This window comes from Pteronotus mesoamericanus, unplaced genomic scaffold (assembly GCF_021234165.1).
Source record: "Pteronotus mesoamericanus isolate MK-2021 breed Mesoamerican mustached bat unplaced genomic scaffold, CSHL_Meso_final scaffold_1186, whole genome shotgun sequence".
Taxonomy (NCBI): domain Eukaryota; kingdom Metazoa; phylum Chordata; class Mammalia; order Chiroptera; family Mormoopidae; genus Pteronotus; species Pteronotus mesoamericanus.
The window spans coordinates 13,956,219-13,969,577 of record NW_026555302.1 but is presented as its reverse complement, the minus strand read 5'-3'; the positions used below and the strand labels follow the sequence as shown (position 1 = coordinate 13,969,577).

The window sequence follows — 13,359 nt, the reverse complement described above, 5'->3', positions numbered from 1 at the left end:
ACAGTCTGTTCCCCCAGGATGACCGTGAAGTCACTCCTCCCGGGGCAGGAGACCGGCATTCCGGACGGACATCTGTCCCGCCTGCTCGGACCCAGGGATTCAGTGGTCTTGCCAGTGGGGAGACCAGGGAGGAGGGAGGCCTGGGGAGGCTCCGGGCCCCCGAGGCTGGGTGGTGACACCAACGTCTCAGTCACGGCTTGGGGCTCCAGCCGGCACTTGCCTCCCCCCCCCCCCCCCCGCTCACCCGACTCTCTCGGTCTGTGTGCTCTACAGAAATCACCGCCCAACGCGAGCCACCTCCCCAAGGTCAAGGTGAAGAACTCACCTCTGATCGAGAAGCTCCAGGTGAGTGCACACGGGGCGCCGCTACCTCGCTCCCAGCCCCGCCTCTCACCCGACAGGGCCATGTCTTTGTGTCACCTGGAGAGCTGGCCTCTGACTACCAGCTAGTGGCTCAACAGCCCTGAAAGATGAGGATTCTCCCTGGAGACACAGGGCCAAGTAAGGCCGCGTCAAGCACGAGCTCACGCAGTTAACACCTAACAGTGGCTGGCGGGTAACGGAACACTCCAGGCGTCTGATGGGAAAGGATGTCATGGTGCAGGGAACTCTTCAGAAATAGCCAGGGCCTCTCCCCCAGGCCTGCGTGCAGCCACCAACCACGTCAGCCTCACACGGGGCTGAAGTTCAGTGGCCCAGCATCGCGCTGCACTGGCCGAACCCACTGCGCGGCAGGCACTGCGCCCGACCCTGCACCAGCTCACCAGCCAGCAGAGCCGGGCTGTTTCATGGGATGAGGCGCAAGTCACTGCGCTGGAGCTCCCAGCCTTGCTGGGGAGACGAGATTCTCACCCGTGATCCAATAAAAGATGTATAAGGGCGTCAGTACCAGAGATCTAAACTGTAACGACCCGGCTCCTGCTGCTCTCGACCTGGGACCCTCTGCCTCAGCATTAGGGCGGCTGGATCGCTTTCTCCCGTGGGGCTGCCGTGGGGGTGGAAAGACGTTTAGCCACATCCCCGGGTCCCCCCCACAAGGCACCAGCAGCACTTCCCGGCAAGCTGTGGCAACGAAAAATGCCTCCAGACATTGCCGACTGCCTCCTGGAAGCAAAATTGCACCCCCCGCCCCCCACCAGGTGACAACGCGCTCTGGAATTCTGGAGACATTCCACGGTGGGAACCAACGCTGTTGCTGCACCCCCTCTTCGCCCGCCCCCGGCTGAAGTGTTTCTTCTCCTCCCGACAGGCCAACTTAGCCTTCGACCCGGCCGCCCTGCTGCCTGGGGCCTCGCCCAAGAGTCCTGGGCTCAAGGCCGCGGTGTCCCCGTTTCACAGCCCGCCTTCCACGCCCAGCAGCCCTGGCGTGCGGCCTGCGGCCAGCGGGCCAGAGGAGGTGCCCATCAGCTTCGACCAGCCTCCGGAGGGCAGCCACCTGCCCTGCTACAACAAGGTGACGTCCGGGTTCAGAGCCTGGGGTCTGTCTGGACATTCCTGAGAGAGGAGGGCATGTCTGAGCTGCAGTCAGAGTTGATTATTAACTGGACAGAAATGTCCCCTCTGCTTTGCAGGCGGCCCCGGAGCCAAGACGAGCCTCCTCCCGGCCTGCCCGGCTCCTCTCCTCCCCTGTAACCCTCAGCAGAAAAGCAGGCATGGGGGTGGAAGGCGGGGCGGGAACTGAACCCACCCGCGCACGGTTACGTCACAGCTGAAAACCAGAGCTAACGGCCTGGTCAGCGATCCATGCAGACGGGTGGGAGGGTCCAAGGGCTTCAAAACACCCCGCCCTGGCCTGGTTGGACCACAGCTGAGAGCCCTAGGATGGCTCGAGTCCCAGCCAGTGCTCTTCTGGGCTGGCTCCTTTGCGAAGGCCGCAGGGCGGAGCGGGCTTCTGTGGACGCCGCCCCACGGAAGTACTCACAGCGTGGTACTCTGTGTGCTTTCCTTTCCACTGATCAGCTGCCTGGCCCTTCTGGGAGGCGGTAGGGATTAGAGACACAGTCCAGTCCAGCCCAAGCAGGTGCCTGACAAATGGGGCAGAGCCTGCAGGGGCCGAGGTTTTTAAGGAAAGAACCCCGGCTGCCTGGTTTCCCAGGATCGGTCGGCTTGGTGGGGATGGGGAGGGCGGAGGGAGGGAGGCGGTCCCCAGCTGTCCAGCTCTGCACCCCGCAGTCCCTGTGCCAGGGAGAGACCACCATCGGGCCCCTAACCCTCCTCTCTGTTGGAGTTGCCTCTGTCAAAGTACAATTTTCAAACTGTTAGAACAGACCTCCGATGCGAAATAGGGATATATTTTATTGGCTTGTCCATTTATGAGGAAGCCTGCAAGGTGGCAACGCTCATTCAGAGAACATTCAAAGAACGGGCTCTTCACTGGCGATTTGGAAAACAGCTTAGAATAAAATTGCTAAGTTAGACACCAGACGGACCACTGTTTACCAGGCAATAAAATCATAGGCTCCCTTTCCTGCTGGATGGAAAGCGTGGTGCCTGCAGGAGGCAGAGTCTGCAGGTGACCGCGGAATCCCCCGTCCCTGGGGCTCTGGCCTCTCATCCGCAGGCAGCAGCGGTGATTCTCCAGAAAACCGGCGGTCCTTGGGCGGCCTGCGAGGCTGGAGGGCTTACATAGGAAGGACCTGCGGTTTTCCTCTTGGCTCTTCTTACAGGCTGGCGGTAACCTTCCCTAATACCTTCTTCCAGGTGCGGACGAGGGGCTCCATCAAAAGGCGCCCTCCCTCCCGGCGGTTCCGGAGGTCCCAGTCAGACTGCGGGGAGCTGGGAGATTTCAGGGTGGCGGGGCTGTCCCAGGAGAACGGCGCCCAGGAAGAAGCCGGGGATGAGGTGTTCCAGTCCAAGAGCAAGGCCCCAGGCTCCCCTCCGCCTGGCGAGGGGGCACTGGGAAGGGAAGGGAGGGGGGCCCTGGGGTCCCGCGAGAAGCCCCCTCTGAGGAGGACGTCCAGCAGGACAGAGAAGCAGGAGGAGAAGGCCCTGGCCCCAGAGGAGGCCCCGCAGCCCGCGGAGGCTGCCCCGGAGGCCCAGGAGGGCGCAGCAGAGCCGTCCCCGGCGCCCAGCACAGAGGCGGAGAACAGGCGTGGGAGCCCCACGGAGGAAAGGTCAGCCGCGGGGCAGGAGGAGGCCACGGCGGCGAAGGAGGAGGGGGCTGGCGGCGAAGAGGAGCCCGCAGGACACAGCCAAGACTCGACGCGGCCGGAGGAGGGGGCCGCAGCGCAAGAGGCCCCCCAAGGTCCCCCGGGAGGAGAAGAGGGCGGCCTCGCCCCGGAGGAGGGGAAGGGCAAGGAAGAGCAGGAGGAGGGCCTCGCCCTGGAGCCCGGCTGCCGCCCCAGGACCGGCAGTGAGGTCCCCCAGACAGAGGTAGGTGGCTCTCTTGTCCCCCTGGAGAGAGCAGGCCGGGGCCTGCCCTGTGGCTTACAGTCCCTCACGGGTCAGCTCTGGGCACAGCAACCGAGGACGGACTGAGACAGCCTGTTGCTGACGGGGCGGGACAGAAGGGCAGCAAAGGGGAGCGAGCCTCGCGCCCTCTCGGGCTTCTCGCTGACTCGGAGTTCTGGCGGGTGGAGGGAGCCAGACTGCCCAGCTCGGACAGAGGGCCACTCGCTGCGAGGGAAGGTCGCGGCAGGCCACCCGCCACGGGGCTTCGAGGGGGGAGGCGTGTGCTCCCCTGCACCAGAACCCAGCCCAAGCCGGGAGAGCAGCTGCTGCACTAGGCACATGAAAGAAGGCAGAACAGGGCAGAGGGAGGGCGAGGGGTCTTCCTAGGGACCCCGAAGCCCAGGAGGGAGGAGCGATGTGTGTGTGGAGGGCCGCGGAAGCTGCAGAAGCCTCAGGGCCCAGGTGCCTTGGAGTTGGGCCTTTGAAGAAGGGGACTTTAGGTGGCCTGTGTCCACAGCAGGGGCTGGACGGCTAGTTCTGCGGGGAGGAGGCAGATACCGCGGGCCCTGCCCTCCTGCTGGGACCAGCCCGAGGGCTGGCAGCTCTGTCCCCGCCTCCCCACCCCTCCTCCCTGCCTGGCCTCCGGGGTCTGCCTCAGGGGCAGGGCCAGCCCCGCAGGGACCTGGGTGATCACTCAGGGCCCCGCCCCTCCCACTGAGCTGACACTCCCATCAACCTCGTCACCCCTGGTGCTTCCCTTCCCTCCTCCTTCATTCACCCATTCATTCACTCACCCATTCATTCACTCATTCACTGGCGGCATCAGCTTCCTGCCACATTAGCCTCTTGTCCGGCTTCCTGCTTCCATCTTTCCGGCCCGTGTAGCCCGCTCTCGGCCCAGCGACCTGAAGGGGTGTGTGTGTGAGTGGAGACCATGTCCCCACGGCTAAAGTGCCTCCTGGGATGGTTTCCTGGGGCTGCCATAATGAATTAGACAAACCTGGTGGCTTAGGACAAACAGATGGCTTTCTTCCCTGTTCCGGAGGCTTCAGTTCCAAAATCGGCGAGTCGGTTCCCCGGGGGGCCCGATGGCGGAACCTGCCGCGGGCCGGCCCCGGTCGCCGGGGGTGCCAGCGCTCCTCGGCGCCCCCTCACGCCGGCCTCGGCCCCGGCGTCTCAGGGCCTTTCCCTGGGTCTGTGTCTCCCAACTCCCTCTCCTCTCTCTTACACGGACACCAGACCTCACCTGGAGGACCCACCCTCCTTCCAGAAAGATTTCATCCTGAGAGTCTTTGTTACCTCTACAAAGATCCCATTTCCAGATAAGACCAGGCTCGCAGGGCTGGGGGTTAGGATTAAATGTATCTTGTGAGGGGACACAGCCCATTGCGTGGCCCCACCCCTTGTCCTGTGGCTTCCCAGGGCCCTCAGAATAAAATCCAAAGCGTCGTGAGGCCCGTCCCCCTCCCCGTCCCCCCACTCCCCGCTCACAGAGCTGCGGACACGCCCACGTTTTGTGCTCACATCCCTGAGGCTCGTTCTGAACCCGAACACATCGGCGTTTGCGCTGCCTGTCGCGACCAGAACCAATACGTAGAGACGGGGACTGAATCTCCGCGGGCGCTTTCTTCACATGGCCAGTGGTCTGAGGAGACGGCGGGTCATGTGCCCCAAGACCGTCTCACCTCTCACCTCACACCGGCCCTTCTTATAAGGAGAAGAGAAACGCAGATGCGGAGTTTGGAATTCAGGAGAAAAGTAGACAAGGGGTCAGGAATTCAGGGGAAAGGTTAGTCAGATAAAAGTGCAGCCCCGTGGCCTTCCCAGCGCCCTTTCAACTGCTTGACCCGCGACTCCTCGCCCGGGTGCCGGGCTGCTGAGGTCCCTCCCTGGGACGCGGAGGCTCAGTCGCCGTCCTGGCTGCATTGCTCGTGGTCTCGTGGAGTCAGGGCGGGTCCGGTCATCCCAGTTCACGGGACGATAGCTTTCTACGTGCATTCGTTACTTACTGTTAATAAGTGACTAAGCTTATTAGCTGTAACATAAAGCCAAGAAGTTTCCCACTCTTGAGTTCCCTTAGCGCTTCCCTGCCCAGTTCCTCCCTTCGCTGTCCTGCTTGATCATGAGGGCGTGTGTCACTGTTTGCGCTATAGATGGGCACTATTTCCCTTTCCCCTCCCTCCACGCCCCTCCCCCACCCCCACTCCCACTGCATCTCCAGCACCTGCTACGGAAGCTGGACCATTACAGGCTCTTTAAGAAACATTTTGTTAAGTGAATAATGAATGGATTGTAAAAGAAGAGAGAAAACTGTTTGAAAAGAAATCATCTCTAAAGACACCGCCGCGGGTGTAAGAGGGGTGGACATGTTTGTGGGGGGCCCCTGCGGGACCCCCCCATTTTTCCCACTCAAGGGTCACTCTTTTATTTTCAACTTGTTTGCGTTCTTTTCCATTGTCATGCTGACAAAGATTTCTGGGCAGTGTTTCTGGATGGTGAACTTGTGTGGGAATGAGTGAATAGGTAAGAGGTTAGGGCGGAGCAGGACCTGGGAAGCCAGGCAGCAAAGAACAGGCAGCGAGTGCCACCTCGTCGCTGAGGGCCGAAGCTTTGGTGTCTGGGTCTAAATCCAACTGCACTACTGCTGAGCTGTGTGACCTGGGGGGAGTCACTGGCCCTCTCTGTGCCTTAACTGCCCCGTCTATAAAGCAGAGCTAAGAGAAGTACCTAAGCCACAATGCTTTTGAGAAGGATAAGTGAGAATCAACGCGTGCGAACACTACATGAGGCACACAGCATTTTTATTACGGTCACTGCCACGATACCACTGTTGCCTGGCCTGGTGTCGGCGAGGAGACCGGCAGGTGGCAGGATTTCCCCGCCCTTTCCCCGGCTCATCCTTTCCTCTTCCGTTCGCAGGACGGCGCCCCTGCCCAGGACACTAAGATGTAAAGACGAGCCGCTCCCCTGTGCTTGGCGGCCAAGCGGATGGAGGCGTCTCCGTGGAACTAGTGGCCACAATGGTAGCAGCAAATGAGGCCCACAGCCCCAGCCTGGGCGGGGCCGGCGTTCCTGCCCTGCCCCGTCCCGCCCCTCCCCGGGCGGAGACTGGGTCTGAGGGCAGCAGACTTTTATCAGCTTGCGTTTGTGTTACTGGATGGACTAGGTTTTAAAAAAAAAAAAACTTATTTAAAACAATTTACTGCGGTGACAACTCCCCGGGGGGACTGGCCTGCCCCTGGGGTCCGAGCCAGCCCGCACCCGCCCATCCCTGCGGCTGACCTCGGACCCGGACTCCGCTGACCAGGTGGTGTGTAAAGTGATCGCCTTTGTACCGACCTCGAGTTTTTACCATGCTCTAGTGTAAGGAAAACGAAGTTCAGGTGGCCAGGCCCAAGGGAAAATAGTACTGCTGAAGGCACGAGTCCCCGAAGCTACAGTAAGGCCTTACCCGGCTCCGGGGTGTCCAGCCTGCGGCCTGTGCAGCCCAGGGTACCTACAAATGTGGCCCAACCCAAAATCTACTTCAAACCCTGTTTTTGCTCATCAGTTTTCGCTAGTGTTTGTGCATTCAGTGTGTGGCCCAAGACAGCTCTTCTTCTCCCAGTGCGGCTCGGAGACGCCACAAGGCTGGACACCCTGCCAGGCTTACGTGGTATCGGGCCACACCGAGACAGCTTTTCAGCATGGTCCCAGTTTGAACTGGCCAACCCATTTTTAAAACATTGGCCTAGGAGAGAAAATTACAGAAACATTAAAAAATAATGCATCTGTCCAGCAGCAGGGGGCCTTCTGGTCCCTCAGTTTCCTGGTGGATGGCCCCCCAGGAGGCGACGGGCTCGGCTGCCCCCTTCTGCCGGGAGGAGAGGTGGTCTCCCACCCCTCCCCCTCCCCCGCCGGTGGGCTCCCGCAGCCAGGCAGGAGGTCAGGGGCTTTTGGGCTCTGCCGCACTTCCTCACCCTGAAGCAAACCAGTGCAGGCCGGCGCCCGCCCCCACCCTCCGACTCGCCCCTGAGGGTGATGTGTGCACGTCCAGGAGGCGGCCCTTGAGCATGGACCGGAAACGTCCTGGGAGGTGCTTTGAGCGCAGCCATGTGCAAGCTACATAGTAAAAACATCCTCTGCAGCTTCCCTGGGCCGCTGTTCTTGAAGGAGGCCCAGGCTCTCCTGCCGGGCTCCGGAGGGGTGGGTGGGGGTCTTCCTCGCTTCCCCCGGGGTCTCTCTCGCTTTTATGTTCTGTTGCAGAGGACGGGAGTCCTTGCAAGGAACGGGGGGCCGAATGCCCGTTGCTGGGCTCACGGCCTCTCCCCTCTTCTCACACTCCCGCCGAAAGATGCCAATCCAAATTCGGGGTTAATCTCTCGGGTTGGGCCTTAGGAGCTCAGGGTTCAGGGTTCAGGTGCTGACTTGGCAGCCGCTCACAGGTTTTCTGGGGGTCTGCCAGACCCTCGCTCTACTCCAGCTCCAGAAAACCGTCCCCCGGCCCACGAGGCCTTCTCTCACCGCTGGTACCTCAATCTCCTCATCCCACTTACGGGGCTCCTAATGCAGGGTAGTGTTCGTATTTGGGATATATATTTTCTCAAAAATCTTTTAAATATAATGCATTTTCTAAAACGTGTAACCTAGTGAAGACCGATACTATAATAGGCTTTGGATTTTAGCAGAGTTTTGGAGGCGTGGTGTGTGGGTTACTCTGGGGTCTACTTTCTCTATAATCCGTCAGCTATCTACCCAGCTATTGAGAGAGATGTACACCTGGGCAACCCACGGTTTTATTGCTGTCCATCTCTGGGCGGTTTCCACACTTGCACGCGCAGCCGGGCAGGAGTTCCATGACTGTGTGCGTGATGGCGGCTGCATGCGGCGAACAAGGAGGCTGCTGCTTCCCTGACTTGGAAAAGAAATGGAACGGAAAGCCTGGCATGTGGATGTGAAAGCAAAACTCTATTTTCCATCTGGAGGGTCTGTACCTTGCAGTAGCCAATGAGAAAGGAGCAATAAAAAGGGACAAGACTGTGACACTGAAGGAGCATGTGTGATGTGTCAAAATCCCCGCCCATCGCCCCCTTCCCTGTGCATCACAAAGTTTGATCTATTTTGTAAAAACATAAAAATAAACACAAAACCAGAGGCCACATTTCCAGGGGTAGTTACAGGGATGGGGGAATTCACGAGGTGCTTCTGCTGGGCTGCCTCCTGTGCCAAAAGGTGTTGCATTTGCGTGGCTGGCTCTGGAATTTCAAAACGGGGCAGGAAAGGAACCCGTCTGTGTCCCAGGCGGCCACCGGGCTGGGGAGCCTGTTCCATCCAGGCTTCCTTAGCAGGCCTGCAGGAAAACGCCGACCCGCTCCCTCCGCCCACACACACACACACATTCACACATTCACACATAGACGATCAACATTTACTTAGATTTACCCACGTATTTTACCCTTCTGATCAACCTTCCTGCCTCGTCCCTCTGCACTTCTGCTGAGGTTCACTCCACTGCCGCCTGGAGGCCTGGGCTGAGGCTCCCTCCGGGGCGGGCCTGCTGGCAATGGCTCTGTCTTGAGGCCCAGAGATGCCATGATTTCCCTTTAAATCCTGAAGACCACTTTTTGCTAGGCATAGAATTCTAGACTTTCAGTTACTCTCTTTTCACACGTTAACGTGTTCCATTTGTCTTCTCCCGAGAAACCAGCAATACGTTTAATTTTTGCTCTTTTGAAGGGAATGTCTCTTTTTAATTACGAAAACGCTGCACCTTTATTCTTGCATCCCAGGAATAAACCCCACTTGATCTCGGTGTATGGACACTCCTCCCAGGGGCGTCTCTCTATGATGCATGACCAGGTGGCTTACGAAGACGGCAAGAGCATGGAGCAGAGTTCAGTTTTCAGTTCAGAGCAGAGTTTATTTACTCATAAAACAATCAGTGTTCCTAAGCCGCCAAAGAACGTCAGCCTGTTATTTTCGGCAGCGAGGTGTCGCTGTGTCCAGAGCCTGTGGCTCCTCACGGCGCTCGGAGCCTCCTGTGTGGTCAGGGCTCAGCGTCTGCCGGGTGGCGAATGCCTGCCGCGCTTGCGGAATGGGACTGTGTTTGGCACTGACCGCTGCCCAGCACCTCTCTAACCTGGCACCACATGCCTGAAACGTCACAATCGGTGGCAGATTCCCCGGGCAGCCGCCGTCCTTCCCGGTCAGACCGCACCTCTCGAGAGCATCAGGAGCTAAGCCCCCTTCGGCATCGCGCCGTGAGTTGGGCTGGTTGTGGAAACCGTTCCCAGAGCAGGTGGAAGAGAAGAGCTAAGTGCACAAAACATGGGTTGGGGCTGGAGACACATTTTGCTGACTTCCCAGGGGGGCGGCCCAGGCTGCGGGGTGTCCTGCCCAGAGTGGCTGTGGCCGCTGAGAAGAACACGCTTCCAGTTCTGCCCTCAGACCCCAGGAGAGCCGTGGGGATGCCCGAGAGGCCTGGCTGCGGGCAGATGGGCAGGAAACTGTGGTTCTGTGAGACTTTGCAGATGATAAATGCGGTAGATGTCTCCCAGCAACAAGGGAGCCACAGCGAAAAGCCACCCACCTCAGAAACGGGCAGGGAGACTTCTCCCCCTCCTCCTCCTGGGAAGCTGTGGGCTCCTCCGCGGGAGCAGCCCACTCCCAGGTCCTGGCACAGCCGCGGAGACGCTGCGAGGGAGGCAGGGCCCCGCAGGGAGCCGTGGGAACGGGCTACGACTCCGGCCCTTCATGCTGTCGTTCTGCATCAAAACTCACTTGGGCTTAAACAGACCTAGAGAGTCAGTTACCACACGTACCAGTGGCTTCTGTCTTAAAGAACGAGTGGCCTGGATTGCTCTTTAACCAGCACTCGGGAACAAGACCCTAGAGTGAGTCGGGGGCTGGTCCTCACAGGACGGGCACCGCCGGAGGCTGACTCCGCTTCTCCCATGCGAGTTGCCCCTGTCGGGCTACCCGTGGGGCCCCGGGGGCTGGCTGGTGCCAGGCACGGCCCCTCAGGAGTGACAGTGGCAGCCTTGTTGCCAGCCTCTGGCAGCATCATGCTAGGAAAGCGCAGAAGGACCTGTGCGACCTCTCATTCTTTGTCTCCTTTCATTCTACCAACACGAGGAGACACAGTTTTAAGAACCCTGTTTTCTTGGTGATTTAAAAGTGCTTGGTGCCAGGTGGGCACTGGACTTCCTGGGGGGATCCCTTCGTAAAGTCCATAAATGTCTAATCCCTTATGCTGTACACTTGATGCTCATATTAAAAAATTAAAAACAACAATAAATGGCCCTGGCTGGTGTGGCTCAGTGGATTGAGCGCCAGCTTGCAAACCAAAAGGTGGCTGGTTTGAATCCCAGTCAGGGCACATGCCTGGGTTGCAGGCCAGGTCGCCAGTAGGGGGCGCATGAGAGGCAGCCACACATTGATGTTCCTCTCCCTCTCCCCCTCCCTTCTGCTCTCTAAAAATTAATAAATAAAATCTTTAAAAAAATAATAAAGGTCAATTATCCTTAACTTTTCTCATTATAAAAGTGATATATTTTTATTTTAGAAAATTTGCAAAGAACAAGAAAGTAGTTTAAGTAAATAAAGTTATTCATAATACCAGTACCCAGAGATAACTAGTGTTTATAGCTTATGAATTTTCTTCTAGCTTTTTAATGCTTGTATCCATGTTTTGTGTTTCTTTTTAATGCCTCATTGTTACAAAATTGGGATCTGACCCTATGTCATTATGTATCTTTCTTTTTTGTAACATGCTATCCTCAGCCTAACAATCACGGTTTTGATCATGTATGGAAACCATACAATGTGTCCTCTCCGTGGATCAAGACCAAATCTGGAAAACACACGGGCAACAAGGCCCCCGACGGCAGTGAAGGTGTCCTAGTGAGAAGCAGTTCTTTTCATGATCTGGACCATAGATTCCTGTCACTTTATGGCCTTATGCCCCCTCCCAACTTTAATCAGGGGAAAGCATTGGAATGGGAAATGAAGGGCACAGGCAACCCCAAGCTCACTCCGGATGATTTAGGGACTGAAACATTCAGAGGGCGGCATGCGCCAAACCTCAGAAGAAAAGGACCGTCGAGAGGAACCCCAAAGAGATGTTTTTAATAAATAGCGGAAGCGACGGCAGGACAGTAGACCGGAATCTGGAAAAAGAAACACAGTTTCAACCAGACGCGGCTTGCAGCGGGCGCAGCACGTCTCCGCGCGGCCTGCCGCGGCCTGAGGTCGCCCAGCCGGTGCCCCGCCCGCGGCCGCGAGCAAGGCCCAGCGCAGGCCCGCCGCCCGCGTGCCGGGCTCGCAGGCGCTTCCCTCGAACGGCAGACGCGCCAGGGCCAAGTGCGTCCTCACGTCCCAGGGCAGGCCAGGCCCCGCCGGGGCCGCGGCTGCACCCCTTAGTCCACACGGGGTGAGGGCTCAGCGGCACGCGCGTCGGCTGTGAAGCAGCCCCTCGCCCTTCACCGGAAGTGACTGAAAAAACCACGCGCGGTTTCCAGCATCAGCCGAAATGCCACCCCAGAGTTGTTCTAACCGCCTCCTAACGGACCTCTCCGTTCTAACCTCGTCTCCGCCCTCCCGTGCGTCTGAGCCCAAGTCACAATTGCCACGTGCCACAGCACTCGCGACATCGCCACCATTCGCAAAAGCGTTGACGCCACCACATCCCTTCCGTTGAGAGAGAAGATTGAACCCCGGGCCCAGAGTTCTCTGAGGGCCTCGTCTCCCGCGTGGGTTCCCATCTCACGTGCGAAGCAGCTACGCTGAGCTCGGGGCGCGGAATTGCACGCCCAGCCGCAGGACATGGAGTGGTCGCGCCTCCGGGCACGCCAGTCCCGGACCGTGTCCCACGGAAACCACATAAAACCCGGGAAGTACGTACGCTAGTGGGGCAATCAAACAATATTTATATCAGGGAAATGTTGGACGCCATGTATCTATCCCGCAGTAGGAGGATAATTAAGCACATCACGCTCTGTTGTCTCAATGGGATAGTGTGAAACCATGGCGCACAATGGGAATGCAGGCATCGGGCATTAAAAAACAACTCACAACAGGAACCTTGAGAGGCGGCCCTGACAAAGGGAGCAGAGGCCGCCGCTTTGCCATCGCCTGTGGGAGGGCCATGAGTGGCGAGGATGCGCCCCGCACCCCAGGAGGAGGGCGCCGCCGCCCGGCAGGGCAGACTGAGCGGGGAGGGCAAAGCTCCGACCGCCCGGGACTGGCCCCGGTGGCTGACAGCGCCTCCTTCACCGCGAACCCACGCGCATCTTGTAGCTCCCAATCCTTAGCTCAGCAGAAGGGGGAAAGCGGCCTCGGACAAGAAGGACGGGGCACGGGCAGAATCTTCAGGACCGTCAAAGCAAAGAGAGGGCCGCGGCTGCCCGCCCCGGGCTCGCGCTCCTACCCGGGGAGCAGCGGGATCTGAGATGCCGCTTGGCCAGGAGGCGGTAGTGAAAGGTTTTTCAGCTTCTGCCCTTTGTTTTGAGACGTTTTCCGTCGTTTTTTCCCTGTCACCCTCCCCAAGGGCATGAGCTCTAGTTCTGACCTTCCCTCGCCGAGCGAGCGGCAGCCCCAGGCCACCTGCCCGGGGGAGAAAGGACGGGAGGAGGGGAAGAGCCGAGAGGGCGGGGCACACCAGAGCTTTCGAAAGGCGAGAGGGCAAAAGCGCCGCCTGGGCCTCGGAGAGCCCTGGGACCAGGCTGCCGGCTGTGAGGTCCGTGGCCTCGAATTTAAAAAGGTAGCTGAGGATGAGAGGGCTTCAGAGACAGGAGCCTCTGCCAGGCGACCACTCGCCGCAGGGCGGGAGGAGGGGGGCTAGGGAAGGAGGGCGAGCGCAGGGCTGAGGCAGGCGAGGCTTCGGGGGAGCCCAGGCCAGAGCCGGCCCGCCGGAGACCTCGCGCCCCTGCTGCCTCGGGCCTCGGCGTCGGCTCCGTGCTGCGCGAGGTGCCGGAGCGAAGGCCCTGCTCA

At 59.2% G+C, this 13,359-nt stretch overlaps 1 protein-coding gene across 1 annotated transcript in view; it reads left to right on the top strand.

Annotated features, from left to right (window-relative positions):
* The window catches only part of RCSD1 (RCSD domain containing 1), a gene marked incomplete at its 5' end in the record, with an annotated part of 36,807 nt that extends 30,334 nt beyond the window's left edge, over window positions 1–6,473 (top strand). The window contains 4 exons of the mRNA XM_054587602.1: window positions 274–345; window positions 1,250–1,453; window positions 2,701–3,372; window positions 6,310–6,473. Coding sequence (XP_054443577.1) covers window positions 274–345; window positions 1,250–1,453; window positions 2,701–3,372; window positions 6,310–6,342 — 981 coding nt within the window. The remainder of the gene's footprint in view (window positions 1–273; window positions 346–1,249; window positions 1,454–2,700; window positions 3,373–6,309) is intronic.
* Window positions 6,474–13,359: the final 6,886 nt, after the last annotated feature.